This window comes from Delphinapterus leucas, chromosome 13, assembly GCF_059928025.1.
Source record: "Delphinapterus leucas isolate spDelLeu-1000000601 "Yukka" chromosome 13, BTC_Dleu_Yukka2, whole genome shotgun sequence".
Lineage (NCBI taxonomy): Eukaryota > Metazoa > Chordata > Mammalia > Artiodactyla > Monodontidae > Delphinapterus > Delphinapterus leucas.
This window is the reverse complement of record NC_143141.1, coordinates 8628417-8647255: the sequence shown is the minus strand read 5'-3', so window position 1 is coordinate 8647255 and position 18839 is coordinate 8628417. Positions and strand designations below refer to the sequence as shown.

At 38.9% G+C, this 18839-nt stretch overlaps 1 protein-coding gene across 2 annotated transcripts in view; it reads right to left on the bottom strand.

Moving 5' to 3' along the window:
• The window catches only part of MGAT4A (alpha-1,3-mannosyl-glycoprotein 4-beta-N-acetylglucosaminyltransferase A), a 112221-nt gene that overhangs the window by 57769 nt on the left and 35613 nt on the right, over positions 1-18839 (bottom strand). Inside the window, exons 3-4 of one of the 2 annotated variants that reach the window (XM_022599136.2) lie at positions 5157-5324; positions 2908-3048 (exon numbers count right to left, since the gene is read on the bottom strand). In XM_022599136.2, coding sequence (XP_022454844.1) covers positions 2908-3048; positions 5157-5324 — 309 coding nt within the window. The remainder of the gene's footprint in view (positions 1-2907; positions 3049-5156; positions 5325-18839) is intronic. The other variant, XM_022599137.2, reaches the window with a different exon arrangement.

Here is an 18839-nt window from a genome sequence, read left to right as displayed (position 1 = left end):
TGTAATAGTCTTTATTTTAATATCTATTTTGTCTGATATGAGAATTGCTACTCCAGCTTTCTTTTGATTTCCATTTGCATGGAATATCTTTTTCCATCCCCTCACTTTCAGTCTGTATGTGTCCCTAGGTCTGAAGTGGGTCTCTTGTATACAGCACATATATGGGTCTTGTTTTTGTATCCATTCAGCCAGTCTATATCTTTTGGCTGGAGCATTTAATCCATTTACATTTAAGATAATTATCGATATGTATGTTCCTACTACCATTTTCTTCATTGTTTTGGGTTTGTTTTTGTAGGTCCTTTTCTTCTCCTGTGTTTCCCACTTAGAGAAGTTCCTTTAGCATTTGTTGTAGAGCTGGTTTGGTGGTGGTGAATTCTCTTAGCTTTTGCCTGTCTGTAAAGGTTTTAATTTCTCTGTCAAAGCTGAAGGAGATCCTTGCTGGGTAGAGTAATCTTGGTTGTAGGTTTTTCCCTTTCATCACTTTAAATATGTCCTGTCACTCCCTTCTGGCTTGCAGAGTTTCTGCTGAAAGATCAGCTGTTAACCTTATGGGGATTCCCTTGTATGTTATTTGTTGTTTTTCCCTTGCTTCTTTTAATATTTTTTCTTTGTATTTAATTTTTGATAGTTTGAATAATATGTGTCTCAGTGTGTTTCTCTGGGTTTATCCTGTATGGGACTCTGTGCTTCCTGGACTTGATTGACTATTTCCATTCCCATGTTAGGGAAGTTTTCGACTATAATCTCTTCAAATATTTTCTCAGACCCTTTTTCTCTTCTTCTTCTGGGGCCCCTGTAATTCGAATGTTGGTGCATTTAATGTTGTCTCAGAGGTCTCTGAGACTGTCCTCAATTCTCTTCATTCTTTTTTCTTTATTCTGCTCCCTGGAAGTTATTTCCACCATTTTATCTTCCAGGTCACTTATCCATTCTTCTGCCTCAGATATTCTGCTATTGATTCCTTCTACAGTATTTTTAATTTCAGTTATTTTGTTCATCACTGTTTCTTTGCTCTTTAGTTCTTCTAGATCCTTGTTAAATGTTTCTTATATTTTCTCCATTCTGTTTTCAAGATTTGGGGTCATCTTTACTGTCATTATTCTGAATTCTTTTTCAGGTAGGTTGCGTATTTTGTCTTCATTTATTTGGTCTTGTAGGTTTTTACCTTGCTCCTTCATCTGTAACATATTTTTTCACATTTCTTTTTTTTTTTTTTTTTTGATGGGTGAGGCTATATTCCTATCTTACTTGTTGTTTGGCCTGAGGTGTCCAGCACCGGAGTTTGCAGGCAGTTGGATAGAGCCAGGTCTTGGTGCTGAGATTAGAACCTCCAGGAGGCCTCACTCTGATTAATATTCCCTGGGGTCTGAGGTTCTCTGTTAGTCCAGCAGTTAGGAATTGGAGCTCCCACCACAGGAACTCTGGCCCAACCTCTGGCCTGGGAAGTAAGATCCCGCAAGCTGCATGACGTGGCAAAAAAAAAGAAAAAAGAAAGAAAGAAAGAAAAAAGGAGCAGTACAATATCAAAGAATAAAAAACAAAATAAAATTAGAAAGATATATTAGGAAAAATAAAAATATAATTGAAACAACTGCAACAAGGTAAAATAAAACCACAACAGAAAAAAGAAAAAAAAGGGGGGTGAACAAGCCAAAAGGAGAGAACTATAACAAAGTATAAGGAATAAAATAAAATTAGAAAAATAAAAGATTAGGAAAAATAAGAATATAAATGAATCAACAAGGTAAAACACAACCCCAATCTAAAAGAGGAAAAAAGGGAAAAAAAAAAAAAAAAAAAAAAAGCCTTGGCTATGGGGGCGGAGTTTAGGCAGGGGTGGAACTTAGGCAGCAGCGGGGTTTAGGGTGGGGGGGGAACAAGGCGGGTGGATGTGAGCATGGGGCGGGTCCTAGGCTCAAGACACACAGCCAGAAAAGGACTTGGGGGCGGGGCCTAGGCAGGGTGACGTTCAAGCGTGGGGCGGGGCCTCTGCTTAGGACCTGCATGGAAGGAGAGAGGCAGCATGTCTAAAGGAGGGCCTCTGGAGTGCGGAGTTCCAGAGTTTGGAGGTAAGGCCCTGAGTGAGGGTGTGTGGGTGGGGTTTACGCCCAGCGCGATGCAGGGGGGTCCTCTGAGTGTAGAGGTGGGGGTGTAGGGTCGGGGCTTGGGCTCGGCATGGCAAGAGGGAGGTTCCAAGGGTAGAGGATTAGGCCCAGAAGCCCAACAGGCTCCCCAGTGCGTAAGTGGACAGGGAAAGCGCTGCCCGCGTTCCCTTTTGTTCCTCCACACCCCTCCCCCACCGTCTCCCCCAGGGTCTCCCCCGTCACCACTGGACCCCTAACCGTGGGTGGGTCCCGCTGGGTGTAGGAACGCCTCCCCTCTCCCACCCAGAGGTCCGGCCTTTATTTTTGCTCCCCTTCCCTCCCTCCCACTCCCTCAGGACCCGCATGGCTGGAGGGGGCCTTGGTGGGCAGAGGACCAGTCCTGGGATCTCAGCAGGCTCCCAGGGGCCCAAGTGGGCAGGGGAAACCTGGCCACGCTCCCTTTTGATCCTCTGCTCTCCCAGTGGTTCCCCAATTTCCCGCTTTGGCATGGGATCCCTTCCCCTCCCCCAGCCACCCCTCAGGGACGCCAGTCCTGTCCCGCCTCCACTTCTCCTCCCCCTTCACTCCCCCCACGCCCCACGTCCTTCCCCATCACTGGGGGTTCCTCCCGCCCCTTAGGTGTCTGTGGTCCCCCACTGGTGCCTGGTAGGTGCCCTAGTTGTGCAGAGATGCGAATTCTGCATCCTCCTAGTCCGCCATCTTGACTCCCGACTTGCCTGACTTATAATGGTCAACATAATACTCCAAGACATAATTAAGACCAGCAGTGCAAATACAATAGGAAACAAAACAAACATACCTCCTGTTCTTCCATTACCAATCTGCACAACAGGTTGAAGGCTTCCTTCATTTTGTAATAAATGAGGCAAATGATAATAAATACTTGGCACTTGAAGAGATTTTTTGCTTGTTAACTCCCTCAAGAGCTTTAGGGTACCATCTGAAATACAGACGTATAATCAATCCACGGTAATACCTCACTTATAGAAGTTGCTGATGTTACAAAGATAGTGGTAAAAATTTATGAGAACTAAAAGAATTTTCTATCCTAATTTCATACTTTGGTCAATGATATTTCCATGGACACTTAGGCAACCAGAGTCTCACAGAGTCATGACGATGAGAACGGTCTGAAAGAAGCTAAAAAGGTCAGCCAGAGTACCACGAGAAGAGAGAATGCGAACCACTCACCTGTATAATGTGTCAGAACTCAAGCCCTGGGGGACAGACTGTAAACACGCTATCCACTCATGAAAATGTAATAATAATAAGTACAACGACCACCAGTAACTTTCACTTTTTTATGCTATTATATTTGACCAAAATTTCACATGGAAGATTTTTTTTAGTTCAAGTACACTAATTTAAACAGCACAAGTGGAGAATGTTTGGTACAGTTCATAACTTTCAAATCGTTTTTCAGTTTTTATGCGAGGAACCAATGAACCATTTAATATAATAGAAAATAAAACCTTGATAGGATAATCAATATTGTTTTACAATTCCATTGAACTAGAACTTAACCTTTTAAATAAGGAAGCTAGCAGTAAGGACTTGCAGTCTCAGTAACAATTTTATACAGAGCAATATGAAAATTCCCTTAAAATACTCTGAATATTCAGAACCGAAAGTTCACAAAAGAAACGAAACTATCACACATGCAATTAAAGTTTAACCTCATGTAAAAGCAACAACTACAAATTACAAGACAACAGTATCTACCCATCAAATTAAGTTAGCAGATTAAACAGTAATATTAAATTGTGGTGATAATGTGATAAATGTTTCAGCTATTAAGAACAGCATCAAAACCCTTAAAACATTCCTGCCCTATTATTCAGTAATTTCCCTTTTAGGAATTTAACTTCTATGCAATCAATAAATATTTAGTGAATTATCGGTTTTGTTCCAGCCAATGTGGCATGTGGTTGGAAATCAACAGTCATCAAAACACAGATTCTGTTTTTAAGAAAGTCATAATCTAATGAAAATAACTTAAGGCCTACCATACAAGTAATTGATTTATATACAGAGATGTTCTTCACAGAGTTATAAATTGGGGGACAAGAACAACCCATTTGCCTATTTGTAGAAACATATTTAATATATTATAGTATATGATTAGCTGATATATATGTCATCAAAAATGGTATTTTAAAAGAATATTCAATGCCATAGTAAAATGCTAATAGCATAATTTCAAGAGCAAAAATAAGGCCATAAAACACACAATTACACTTTTGAAGAAAAATATGCATGGAAAAAAGACTAGAAGAAAACAAAGAATGTTAACCATTCCATAATTTCAAATGTTACTGTGCCATAATACAAATTTTATAATCAGGAGGGGAAGAAAGGGGCATGAATCTCTAAAAATAAGGTAAGGTAGTGAATCTCAAGATGAGAGGAATTAATGGTGAAAGATTATAACAGATAATGCTAAATGAAAAAGTATATTATTCTTGGAAGATTTTGTAGATTTGGAGTCAACTGATTATATACATATATCAATTTAGTCATTAGAATAAGAATAGGAAAGAAACAGGAGATGGTTGATATTCATTTCACTCAGACCAGAATTTCTCAGAGAGGGAACAGGTCAGGTACCCCCAAAAGTACCCATTATAAAACTACATCTTTTAATTGCTTATAAGTCATATCTGAGAGCACTAATTGCTTCAAATAGCTCAAAGGTTCCCCAGAGTCCATCTGAAGTCCACACAAGTCACAACAGAAATATGCATAAACACCAAGTTAAATTTTAGTCTCATTCTAAATGTTTTTTTTAAAAGATGCTGGTTCTTCACTATTGGCAGTGAAATTTATACAACTGAAACTTAATATTACTCTCTTTAAATCAAATTTAGCAATTAATAAACTTGTTTTATAATTAACCACAATAGAAAAAGTTTTGTATGGTGATTTTTCTCTCTGTAGAGGGTAACAAATGTTGGCTGATAAGCGACTCTAGACAACTTTCAAAGAGAGTATTTCACATGACCCGTTGAAAATGTAATCTTTTCATAAAACCAAAACTATCGTCTGTACCTGAAAATTTATTCACCGTATCCTTACTTCTGTTTGTTTCTGCTCCTACACGCTTGAACTGCTGTACAATGGCATTGAGTTCGGAAGACCGCTGAGAGATTCTGTGTTCAGCTATTCGGAGCCGTTCTTTCAAAGCAAGAAATTCTCGTTGATAAGCAATCAGTTTTTCTAGAAGCAAAACCAAAAGTTATTAGTATATTTCTTTAAAAAAAAACCCACTATAATCGAAACAGAATTGTAACATTAGGGATTTTAAAGTTGCATTTTTCAGAAACAGATATTCATTTATGAATTCACTGAGACAGAACTGAAAATAAAAAAGAGCCCCAACTAACAACGTGGTGGCAAAGCCACCACTAACTTAGTGCTATTAATATCTGTAAGAATATGGGCGCTTTCTAATTAGCACTTCAGAAAGTTAAAGATAGGGAGAAATAGACAAAGTTTTTGGAATTAACACTTCAAGCATAATACCAAGATCATTTCTCAAAAGGTACAAACAACTATAAAGACCCTATTTGTATGAAGATAGAGATGAAGCATTGAAACTAATCATAATATATCTAATAATATAATGAATATAACATATTTTATAGCGTAACCAATCATTTCCATAGGCTGTTTCCTCTGTACTTCCTATTCTGCAAAAATTTCCCTAGGCCAGACTTTGGTCAAATTCCTGATCCCTAACAACTCAATCAGGTAGATGTTAAGATGACCCTAAAAGTCAATTATTTGAATTTAAGAGAATCACAGGGCAGGAAAGCCTGGTCTGGGAAATAAAAGTGGATCTTATGAGGATAAACGTAGGCACTGAAGCAATAGTATGAGACAGCTCAGATACAAAGTACACAGTGAGAAGAGGCCCCAAGACAGAACTGGACACCAAAATCTAAGAGAGGCAGAAAAGAAACCATGCATTTATCTTGATCAGCAGCACCGGAAGGGAGCTGAGGCTGGTAAATGGTCTGAGCAATTTCCACAACCTCATTAAACTAAGAAAAATCAGAACAACCGTTTCAGCTTCTCTATCAAGCTAGATAATCTAAGGCTACTATTTTGACATCTAAACAAAACAAACCTTGGAAAGACTCTTTTAAATTTATATTGTAATCTCTGCTTTACTCAATCAAGGATGGAATCGTTCTGTACAAAACAGAATTAAGAAATATAAATCTGCCTGTCTCATAAAGCTAGCCTTAAAAATAGTCAATTATATTATTCTTTGGCCCTTACATAAAGGACCACAGAGTAAATACCTCTGAAGAATTCTGTGGCAGGGAAGAAAGCCTCCCCTGCTTAACTGTCATATTTCCCTGTATTGAACAATGTATTAATAAGCAGTTCTAGTTTCCGTAATTTGCTGGCTTTAGGAGGAAAGGAAGGGAGGGGGGTTGTGATTAGGAAAGGGCATACAGGGGAGTCTCAGGGTGCCAGCAAGGTTCTATTTATTGACCTGGTTCCTGGTTAAATAAAATTCATTACTATACATCCATGGTTTAGGCACTTTTCCATATGTGTTAACTGACAATAGAAGAAATGTTAAAAAGATACTATCCACAAACACAAAACTACGAACAATTATACTATAACAATTTTAACAAGAGGCACACGAGAGTTATGTGATAAAAACTATAAGCCTTTTCCTGGAGCCTGTAATGGAAGAAAAAAGTGAAGTCATTTATTAATCCCAATCTTGCAAAAAAAAATAGATAAATCCTACCCTAAACTAATAATAAATGCAACACTTTTTAAAACATCAACGAAAATTTTTTGGAACTTGAATTTTGACATGTGATTCTAAAATTCATGTAAAAAACAGAATATTTTTAAAAGGTCAAAAAAATCTAGAAATAATAATAGGTAACTTGCTCTGAAATCAGAACATACTATAAGGCTACAGAAATGAAAACCGTGTTAAATGCCTAGTCTAAATAGTAGGGACAAGGGCCGATCACGCCAAGCAGATTGTGTCCAAAATGAGCATGAGTGAACTGTTCTGTGATTTCTTCCCCCTTTACCTCTTACCACTGAGACGGTGCCAAGATAGTGAATTTTGGACCTCTGCCACTAAAAAAGAATTAGAACCCTTTGGAAAAATAACTTTAAGATGAACCTGGAGCATTCTTGTGGCAAGTAAGAAAATGTTATTTTATTTTATTTTACATTATTTTAACATCGTTATTGGAGTATAATTGCTTTACAATGGTGTGTTAGTTTCTGCTGGATAACAAAGTGAATCAGCTATATGCATACCTATATCCCCATATCTCCTCCCTCTTGGGTCTCCCTCCCATCCTCCCTATCCCACCCCTCTAGGTGGTCACAAAGCACCGAGCTGATCTCCCTGTGCTATGCGGCTGCTTCCCACTGGCTATCTTACATTTCGTAGTGTATATATGTCCATGCTGCTCTCTCACTTCACCCCAGCTTACCCTTCCCCCTCCCCATGTCCTTAAGTCCATTCTCTACGTCTCTGTCTTTATTTCTGTCTTGCCCTTAGGTTAATCAGAACCGTTTTTTTTCTTCTTAGATTCCACATATATGTGTAGCATACAGTATTTGTTTTTCTCTTTCTGACTTACTTCACTCTGTATGACAGACTCTATGCCCATCCTCCTCACTACAAATAACTCGATTTCGTTTCTTTTTATGGCTAATATTCCATTGTACATATGATCTTCTTTATCCACTCACCTGTCAATGAACACTTAGGTTGCTTCCATGTCCTGGCTTTTGTAAATAGTGCTGCAATGAACGTTGTGGTACATGACTCTTTTTGAATTATGGTTTTCTCAGGGTATATGCCCAGTAGTGGGATTGCTGGGTCATATGGTAGTTCTACTTTTAGTTCTTTAAGGAACCTCCATACTGTTCTCCATAGAGGCGGTATCAATTTACATTCCCATCAGCAGTGCAGGAGGGTTCCTTTTCTCCACACCCTCTCCAGCATTTACTGTTTGTAGATTTTTTGATGATGGCCATTCTGACCACTGTGAGGTGATATCTCACTGTAGTTTTGATTTGCATTTCTCTAATGATTAGTGATGTTGAGCATCTTTTCATGTGTTTGTTGGCAATCTGTATATCTTCTTTGGAGAAATGTCTATTTCAGTCTTCTGCCCATTTTTGGATTGGGTTGTTTGCTTTAGTGAGATTGAGCTGCATGAGCTGCTTCTACATTTCGGACATCAATCGTTTGTCAGTTGCTTCGTTTGCAAATATTTTCTCTCATTCTGAGGGTGGTCTTTTCATTTTGTTTATGGTTTCCTTTGCTGTGCAAAAGCTTTTAAGTTTCATTAGGTCCCATTTGTTTATTTTTGTTTTTATTTCCATTTCTCTAGGAAGTGGGTCAAAAAGGATCTTGCTGTGACTTATGTCCTAGAGTGTTCTGCCTACATTTTCCTCTAAGTGTTTGATAGTGTCTGGCGTTACATTTGGTCTTTAATCCATTTTGAGTTTATTTTTGTGTATGGTGTTAGGAAGTGTTCTAATTTCATTCTTTTACATGCAACTGTCCAGCTTTCCCAGCACCACTTATTGAAGATGCTGCCTTTTCTCCACTGTATACTCTTCTCCCCTTTATCAAAAATAAGGTGACCATATGTGCATGGGGTTCTCTCTGGGCTTTCTATCCTATTCCATTGATCTATATTTCTGTCTTTGTGCCAGTACCATACGGTCCTGATTACTGTAGCTTTGTAGTATAGTCTGAAGTCTGGGAACCTGATTCTTCCAGCTCCGTTTTTCTTTTTTAGATTGCTTTGGCTTTTGGGGTCGTTTGCGTTTCCATACAAATTGTGACTTTTTTTTGTTCTAGTTCTGTGAACAATGCCAGTGGTAGTTTGATAGGGATTGCATTGAATCTGTAGATTGCTTTGGGTAGTATAGTCATTTTCACAAAGTTGATGCTTCCAATCTGAGGACATGGTATATCTCTCCATCTGCTTGTACCACCTTTAATTTCTTTTATCAGTGTCTTATAGTTTTCTGCATACAGAACTTTTGTCTCCTTAGGTAGGTTTATTCCTAGGTATTCTATCCTTTTTGCTGCAATGATAAATGGGAGTGTTTCCTGAATTTCTCTTTCATTTGCGTATAGGAATGCAAGAGATTTCTGTGCATTAATTTTGTATCCTGCTACTCTACCAAATTCACTGATTAGCTCTAGTAGTTTTCTGGTAGCATCTTAAGGCTTCTCTATGTATAGTAACATGTTATCTGCAAACAGTGACAGTTTTACTTCTCTTCTGATTTGGATGCCTTTAATTTCTTTTTCTTCCCTGATTCCTGTGGCCAAAACTTCCAAAACTATGTTGAATAACAGTGGTGAGACTGGGCAACCTTGTCTTGTTCCTGATCTTAGAGGAAATGCTTTCAGTTTTTCACCACTGAGAACAATGTTGGCTGTGGGTTTGTCATACATGGCTTTTATTATGTTGAGGTAGGTTCCCTCTATGCCTACTTTCTGGGGAGTTTTTTTATCATAAATGGGTGTTGAATTTTCTAGAAAGCTTTTTCTGCATCTATTGAGTTTATCATATAGTTTTTATCCTTCAATTTGTTAATATGGTGTATCAAATTGACTGATTTCATACACTGAAGAATCCTTGCATTCCTGAGATAAACCCCACTTGATCATGGTGTATGATCCTTTTAATGTGCTGTTGGATTCTATTTGCTAGTATTTTGTTAAGGATTTTTGTATCTATGTGCATCAGTAATGTTAGCCTGTAGTTTTCTTTTTTGTGACATCTCTGTATAGTTTTGGTATCAGGGTGATGATGGCCTCATAGAATGAGTTTGGGAGTGTTCCTCCCTCTGCTATATTTTGGAAGAGTTTGAGAAGGACAGGTGTTAGCTATTCTCTAACTGTTTGGTAGAATTTGCCTGTGAAGCTATCTGGTCCTGGGCTTTTGTTTGTTGGAAGATTTTTAATCACAGTCTCAATTTCAGTGTTTATGATTGGTCTGTTTATATTTTCTGTTTCTTCTTGGTTCAGTCTTGGAAGGTTGTGCTTTTCTAAGAATTTGTCCATTTCTTCCAGGTTGTCCATTTTATTGGCATAGAGTTGCTTATAGTAATCTCCCATGATCCTTTGTATTTCTACAGTATCAATTGTTACTTCTCCTTTTTCATTTGTAATTCTGTTGATCTGAGTCTTCTCCCTTTTTCTCCTTGATGAGTCTGGCTAATGGTTTATCAAGTGTGTTTATCTTCTCAAAGAACCAGCTTTTAGTTTTATTGATCTTTGTTACTGTTTTCTTCATTTCTTTTTCATTTATTTCTGATCTGATCTTTAAGATTTCTTTCCTTCTGCTAACTTTGGGGTTTTTTTTTTGTTGTTCTTCTTCTTTCTGTAATTGCTTTAGGTGCAAAGTTAGGCTGTTTATTTTAGATTTTTCTTGTCTCTTGAGGTAGGACTGTATTGCTATAAACTTCCCTCTTAGAACTGTTTTTGCTGCATCCCATAGGTTTTGGGTCATCGTGTTTTCATTGTCACTTGTTTCTAGGTATTTTTTGATTTCCTCTTTGATTTCTTCAGTGATCTCTTGGTTATTTAGTAGTGTATTGTTTAGCCTCCATGTGTTTGTATTTTCTAGGTTTTTTTTTTTCCTGTAATTGACATCTAGCCTTGTAGCATTGTTGTTGGAAAAGATACTCGATATGATTTCAATTTTCTTAAATTTACCAAGGCTTGATTTGTGACCCAAGATATGGTCTATCCTGTAGAATGTTCCATGAGCACTTGAGAAAAAAGTTTATTCTGCTGTTTTGGGATGGAATGTCCTATAAATATCAATTAAGTCCATCTTGTTAAATGTATCATTTAAATCTTGTGTTTCCTTATTTGTTTTCATTTGGGATGATCTGTCCATTGGTGAAAGTGGGGTGTTAAACTCCCCTACTATGATTGTGTTACAGTCGATTTCTCCTTTTATGGCTGTTAGGATTTGCCTTATGTACTGAGGTGCTCCTATATTGCGTGCATAAATATTTATAATTATTATTTCTTCTTCTTGGATTGATCCCTTGATCATTATGTAGTGTCCCTCTTTGTCGCTTGTAACAGTCTTTATTTTAAAGTCTAAGAAAATGTTATTTTAAAAAAAAGACATAGATTGCAATTTTAAAAAATTAAACTTAAAAAAAATAAGGGAGAAGTTCAAGATGGCAGAAGAGTAAGACGTGGACATCACCTTTGTCCCCACAGATACATCAGAAATACATCTACATGTGGAACAACTCCTACAGAACACCTGCTGAATGCTTGCAAAAGACCTCAGACCTCCCTAAAGGCAAGGAACTCCCCACGTACCTGGGTAGGGCAAAAGAAAAAAGAAAAAACACAGACAAAATAATAGGGACAGGACCTGCACCCCTGGGAGGGAGCTTGAAGGAGGAAAATTTCCCCACCATAGGAAGCCCCTTCACTGTTGGAGACTGCGGGTGGCTGAGGGGGAAAGCTTCGGAGCCACAGAGGAGAGCACAGCAACAGGGATGCAGACGGCAAAGCAGAGAGATTCCCGCACAGAGGATCTGTGCCAACAAGCACTCACCAGCCTGAGAGGCTTGTCTGCTCACCCGCCTGGGCAGGTGGGGGCTGGGAGCTGAGGCTTGGGCTTCAGAGGTCAGATCCCCAGGGAAAGGACTGGGGTTGGCTGCATGAGCACAGCCTTAAGCGGGCTAGAGTGCAACAGCTATCAGGGAGGGAGCCTGGGAAAAAGTCTGGAACTGCCTAAGAGGCAAGAGACCATTGTTTCGGGGTGTGCGACGAGAGGGGATTCAGAGCACCGCCTAAACGAGCTCCAGAGACGGGCGTGAGCCGTGGCTATCAGCACAGACACCAGAAACGGGCGTGAAATGCTAAGGCTGCTGCTGCAGCCACCAAGAAGCATGCGAGCAAGCACAGGTCCCTATCCACACCTCCCCTCCTGGGAGCCTGTGCAGCCTGCCAATGCCGGGGTCCCGTGATCCAGGGACAACTTCCCAGAACACACGGCGCACCTCGGGCTGTTGCAATGTCATGCTGACCTCTGCTGCTGCAGGCTGGCCCAGCATTCCATACCCCTCCCTCTCCCCAGCCTGAGTGAGCCAGAGCCCCCTAATCAGCGGCTCCTTTAACCCCATCCTCTTTGGACGGGAACAGACGCCCTCAGGACCTACACGCAGAGGCGGGGCCAAATCCAAAGCTGAACCCCGGGAGCTGTGCGCACAAAGAAGAGAAAGGGAAATCTCTCCCAGCAGCCTCAGCAGCAGCGGATTAAATCTCCACAATCAACTAGATGTACCTGCATCTGTGGAATACCTGAATAGACAACGAATCATCCCAAAATTGAGGCGGTGGACTTTGGGAGCAATGATATATATTTTTTATTCCTTTTTCTCTTTCTGTGAATGTGTATTTGTATGCTTCTTCGTGCGATTTTGTCTGTATAGCTTTGCTGTTACCATTTGTCCTAGGGTTCTGTCTGTCCGGTTTTTTTTTCTTTGTTTGTTTGTTTTTCAGTATACTTTTCAGTGCTTGTAATCACTGGTGGATTTGTTTTTTGGTTTAGTTGCTCTCTTCTTTCTTTCTTTCTTTTTCTTTTTCCTTTTTTATTACTTTTCAATTTCATTTTTAATAATTATTTTTTATTTTAATATATTTACTTTTTCTTTCTTTCTTTCTTTTTTTCTCCCTTTTCTTCTGAGCCATGTGGCTGACAGGGTCTTGGTGCTCCGGCCAGATGTCAGGCCTCTGCCTCTGAGGTGGGAGAGGCAAGTTCAGGACATTGGTCCACCAGAGAGCTCCCAGCTACACATAATATCAAACAGCAAAAGCTCTCCCAGAGATGTCCATCTCAACGCAAAGACCCAGCTCCACTCAACGACCAGCAAGCTACAGTGCTGCACACCCTATGACAAACAACTAGCAAGACAGGAACACAACTGCACGCATTAGCAGAGAGGCTGCCTAAAATCATAATAAGGTCACAGACACCCCAAAACACACCACTGGACACGGACCTGACCACCAGAAAGACAAGATCCAGCCCCATCGACCAGAACACAGGCACTAGTCCCCTACACCAGGAAGCCTACACAACCCACTGAACCAGCCTTAGACACTGGGGTCAGACAACAAAAACAACGGGAACTACGAACCTGCAGCCTGTGAAAAGGAGACCTAAAACACAGTGAGTTAAGCAAAATGAGAAGACGGAAAACACATAGCAGATGAAGGAGCAAGGTAAAAACCCACCAGACCTAACAAATGAAGAAGAAATAGACAGTCTGCCTGAAAAAGAATTCAGAATAATGATAGTAAAGATGATCCAAAATCTTGGAAGTAGAATAGAGAAAATACAAGAAACGTTTAACAAGGACCTAGAAAAACTAAAGAGCAAACAAACAATGATGAACAACACAATATATGAAATTAAATATTCTCTAGAAGGAATCAATAGAATAACTGAGGCAGAAAAACGGATAAGTGACCTGGAAGATAAAATAGTGGAAATAACTACTGCAGAGCAGAATAAAGAAAAAAGACTGAAAAGAACTGAGGACAGTCTCAGAGACCTCTGCGACAATATTAAACACACCAACATTCAAATTATTGGGGTTCCAGAAGAAGAGGAGAAAAAGAAAGGGATGAGAAAATATTTGAAGACATTATAGGTGAAACCTTCCCTAATATGGGAAAGGAAATAGTTAATCAAGCCCAGGAAGTGCAGAGAGTCCCATACAGGATAAATCTAAGGAGAAACATGCCAAGACACATATTAATCAAACTATCAAAAATTAAATACAAAGAAAAAATATTAAAAGAAGCAAGGGAAAAACAACAAATAACATACAAGGGAATCCCCATAAGGTTAACAGCTGATCTTTCAGCGAAACTCTGCAAGCCAGAAGGGAATGGCAGGACATATTTAAAGTGATGAAAGGGAAGAACCTACAACCAAGATTACTCTACCCAGCAAGGATCTCATTCAGCTTTGACAGAGAAATTAAAACCTTTACAGAGAGGCAAAAGCTAAGAGAATTCACCACCACCAAACCAGCTCTACAACAAATGCTAAAGGAACTTCTCTAAGTGGGACACACAAGAGAAGAAAAGGACCTACAAAAACAAACCCAAAACAGTGAAGAAAATGGTAGTAGGACCATACATATTGATACCTTAAATGTAAATGGATTAAATGCTCCAACCAAAAGACACAGACTGGCTGAATGGATACAAAAATAAGACCCATATATGTGCTGTATACAAGAGACCCACTTCAGGGCTTCCCTGGTGGCGCAGTGGTTGAGAGTCCGCCTGCCGATGCAGGGGACGTGGGTTCGTGCCCCAGTCCGGGAGGATCCCACATGCCACGGAGCGGCTGGGACCATAAGACATGGCCGCTGGGCCTGCACGTCCAGAGCCTGTGCTCCGCGGTGAGAGAGGCCGCAGCAGTGAGAGGCCTGCGTACCACAAAAAAAAAAAAAGAGAGAGAGACCCACTTCAGACCTAGGGACACGTACAGACTGAAAGTGAGGGGATGGAAAAATATATTCCATGCAAATGGAAATCAGAAGAAAGCTGGAGTAGCAATTCTCATATCAGACAAAATAGATATTAAAATAAAGACTATTACAAGAGACAAAGAAGGACACTAAATAATAATCAAGGGATCAATCCAAGAAAAATATATAGCCATTTTAAATATTTATGCATCCAACAAAGGAGCACCTCAATACATAAGGCAAATACTAACAGGCATAAAAGGGGAAATCTACAGTAACACAATCATAGTAGGGGACTTTAACACCCCACTTTCACCAATGGATAGATCATCCAAAATGAAAATAAATAAGGAAACACAAGTTTTAAATGATACATTAAACAAGATGGACTTAATTGATATTCATAGGACATTCCATCCACAAACAACAGAATACACATTTTTCTCAAGTGCTCATGGAACATTCTCCAGGATAGATCATATATTGGGTCACAAATCAAGCCTTGGTAAATTTAAGAATATTGAAATCATATCAAATTTCTTTTCTGACCACAATGCTATGAAACTACATATCAATTACAGGAAAAAATCTGTAAAAAAAATACAAACACATGAAGGCTAAACAATACACTACTAAATAACCAAGAGATCACTGAAGAAATCAAAGAAGAAATAAAAAAATACCTAGAAACAAATGACAATGAAAACACGACGACCCAAAACCTATGGGATGCAGCAAAAGCAGTTCTAAGAGGAAAGTTTATAGCAATACAATCCTACCTCAAGAAACAGGAAAAATATCAAATAAACAACCTAACCTTATACCTAAAGCAATTAGAGAAAGAAGAACAAAAAAACCCCACAGTTAGCAGAAGGTAAAAAATCATAAAGATCAGATCAGAAATAAATGAAAAAGAAATGAAGGAAACGGTAGAAAAAATCAATAAAACTAAAAGCTGTTTCTTTGAGAAGATAAACAAACTTGATAAACCATTAGCCAGACTCATCAAGAAAAAAAGGAGAAGACTCAAATCAACAGAATTAGAAATGAAAAAGAAGTAACAACTGACACTGTAGAAATACAAAAGGTCATGAGAGATTACTACAAGCAACTCTATGCCAATAAAATGGACAACCTGGAAGAAATGGACAAATTCTTAGAAAAGCACAACCTTCCAAGACTGAACCAAGAAGAAACAGAAAATATAAACAGACCAATCATAAACACTGAAATTGAGACTGTGATTAAAAATCTTCCAACAAACAAAAGCCCAGGACCAGATAGCTTCACAGGCAAATTCTACCAAACAGTTAGAGAATAGCTAACACCTGTCCTTCTCAAACTCTTCCAAAATATAGCAGAGGGAGGAACACTCCCAAACTCATTCTATGAGGCCATCACCACCCTGACGCCAAAACCTGAGAAAGATGTCACAAAAAAGAAAACTACAGGCCGATATCACAGATGAACATACATGCAAAAAAACCTCAACAAAATACTAGCAAACAGAATCCAACAGCACATTAAAAGGATCATATACCATCATCAATGGGGTTTATCCCAGGAATGCAAGGATTCTTCAATATATGCCAATCAACCAATGTGGTACACCATATTAACAAACTGAAGGATAAAAACCATATCACCATCTCAATAGATGCAGAAAAAGCTTCTGAAAAAATTCAACACCGATTTATGATAAAAAACCCTCCAGAAAGTAGGCATAGAGGCAACTTTTCTCAACATAATAAAGGCCATATATGACAAACCCAGAGCCTACATCCTTCTCAATGGTAAAAAATTGAAACCATTTCCACTAAGATCAGGAACAAGACAAGGTTGCCCAGTCTCACCACTATTTTTCATTATAGTTTTGGAAGTTTTAGCCACAGCAATCAGAGAAGAAAAAGAAATAAAAGGAATCCAAATCACAAAAGAAGAAGTAAAGCTGTCACTGTTTGCAGATGACATGATACTATACATAGAGAATCCTAAAGACACTACCAGAAAACTACTAGAGCTAATCAATGAATTTGGCAGAGTAGCTGGAAAGAAAATTAATGCATAGAAATCTCTTGCATTGCTATACATTAATGATGAAAAACCTGAAAGAAAGGAAACACTCCCATTTATCATTGCAACAAAAAGAATAAAATACCTAGGAATAAGCCTACCTAGGGAGACAAAAGACCTGTATGCAGAAAACTATAAGACACTGATGAAAGAAATGAAAGATGATACAAACAGATGCAGAGATATACCATATTCTTGGATTGGAAGAATCAATACTGTGAAAATGACTATACTACCCAAAGCAATCTACAGATTCAATGCAATCCCTATGAAACTACCACTGGCATTTTTCACAGAACTAGAACAAAAAATTTCGCAATTTGTAAGGAAACACAATAGACTCCGAATAGCCAAAGCAATCTTGAGAAAGAAAAACAGAGCTAGAAGAATCAGGCTCCCTGATCTGACTATACTACAGAGCTACAGTAACCAAGACAGTATGGCACTGGCACAAAAACAGAAATACAGATCAATGGAACAGGATAAAAAGCCCAGAGATAAACCCACGCACATATGGTCACCTTATTTTTGATAAAGGAGGCAAGAGTATACAATAGAGAAAAGACAGCCTCTTCAATAAGTGTTGCTGGGAAAATTGGACAGCTACTTGTAAAAGAATGAAATCAGAACACTCCCTAACACCATACCCAAAAATAAACTCAAAATGGATTAAAGACCAAATGTAAGGCCAGACACTATCAAACTCTTAGAGGAAAACATAGGCAGAACACTCTATGACATAAATCACAGCAAGATCCTTTTTGACCCACCTTCTAGAGAAATGGAAATAAAAATAAAAATAAACAAAGGGGACCTAATGAAACTTCAAAGCTTTTGCACAGCAAAGGAAACCATAAACAAGACAAAAAGACAACCCTCAAAATGGGAGAAAAGATTTGCAAATGAAGCAACTGACAAAGGATTAATCTCCAAAACATACAAGCAGCTCATGCAGCTCAATATCAAAAAAACAAACAACCCAATCCAAAAATGGGCAGAAGACCTAAATAGACATTTCTCCAAGGAAGATATACAGATTGCCAACAAACACATGAAAAGATGCTCAACATCACTAATCATTAAAGAAATGCAAATCTAAACTACAAAGAGGTATCACCTCACACCAGTCAGAATGGCCATCGTCAAAAAATCTACAAACAATAAATGCTGGAGAGGGCGTGGAGAAAAGGGAACCCTCTTGCACTGTTGGTGGGAATGTAAATTGATACAGCCACTATGGAGAACAGTATGAAGGTTCCTTAAAGAACTAAAAATAGAACTACCATATGACCCAGCAAACCCACTACTGGGCATATACCCTGAGAAAACCATAATTCAAAAAGAGTCATGTACCACAATGTTCACTGCAGCTCTATTTACAATAGCCAGGACACGGAAGCAACCTAAGTGTCCATTGACAGATGAATGGATAAAGAAGATGTGGCAAATATATACAATGGAATATTACTTAGCCATATAAAGAAATGAAATTGAGTTATTTGTAGCGAGGTGGATGGACCTAGAGTCTGTCATAGAGTGAAGTTAGTCAGAAAGAGAAAAACAAACACCGTATGCTAACACATATATATGGAATGTAAAAAAAAAAAAAAGTTCTGAAGAACCTCGGGGCAGGACAGGAATAAAGACACAGACGTAGAGAATGGACTTGAGGACATGGGGAGGGGGAAGTGTTAGCTGGGACAAAGTGAGAGCGTGGCATGGACTTATATACACTACCAAATGTAAAATAGCTAGTGGGAAGCAGCCACATAGCACAGAGACATCAGCTCAGTGCTTTGTGACCACCTAGAGGGGTGGGATAGGGAGGGTGGGAGGGAGACGCAAGAGGGAGGAGATATGGGGATATAGGTATATGTATAGCTGATTCACTTTGTTATAAAGCAGAAAGTAACAAACCATTGTAAAGCAATTATACTCCAATAAAGATGTTAAAAATAAATAAATAAATAAAAATAAATTCCTTGAGGACAGAAGTCAAAAAAAAAAGACAGGACATATCGTAAGGGCACAGGAAGCCACTCGAGGTGCTCCCCCTGGCTAAATTCACTGCAATTTAAGTACCAAAACAAATACTGATGGTAATGAATTATAACT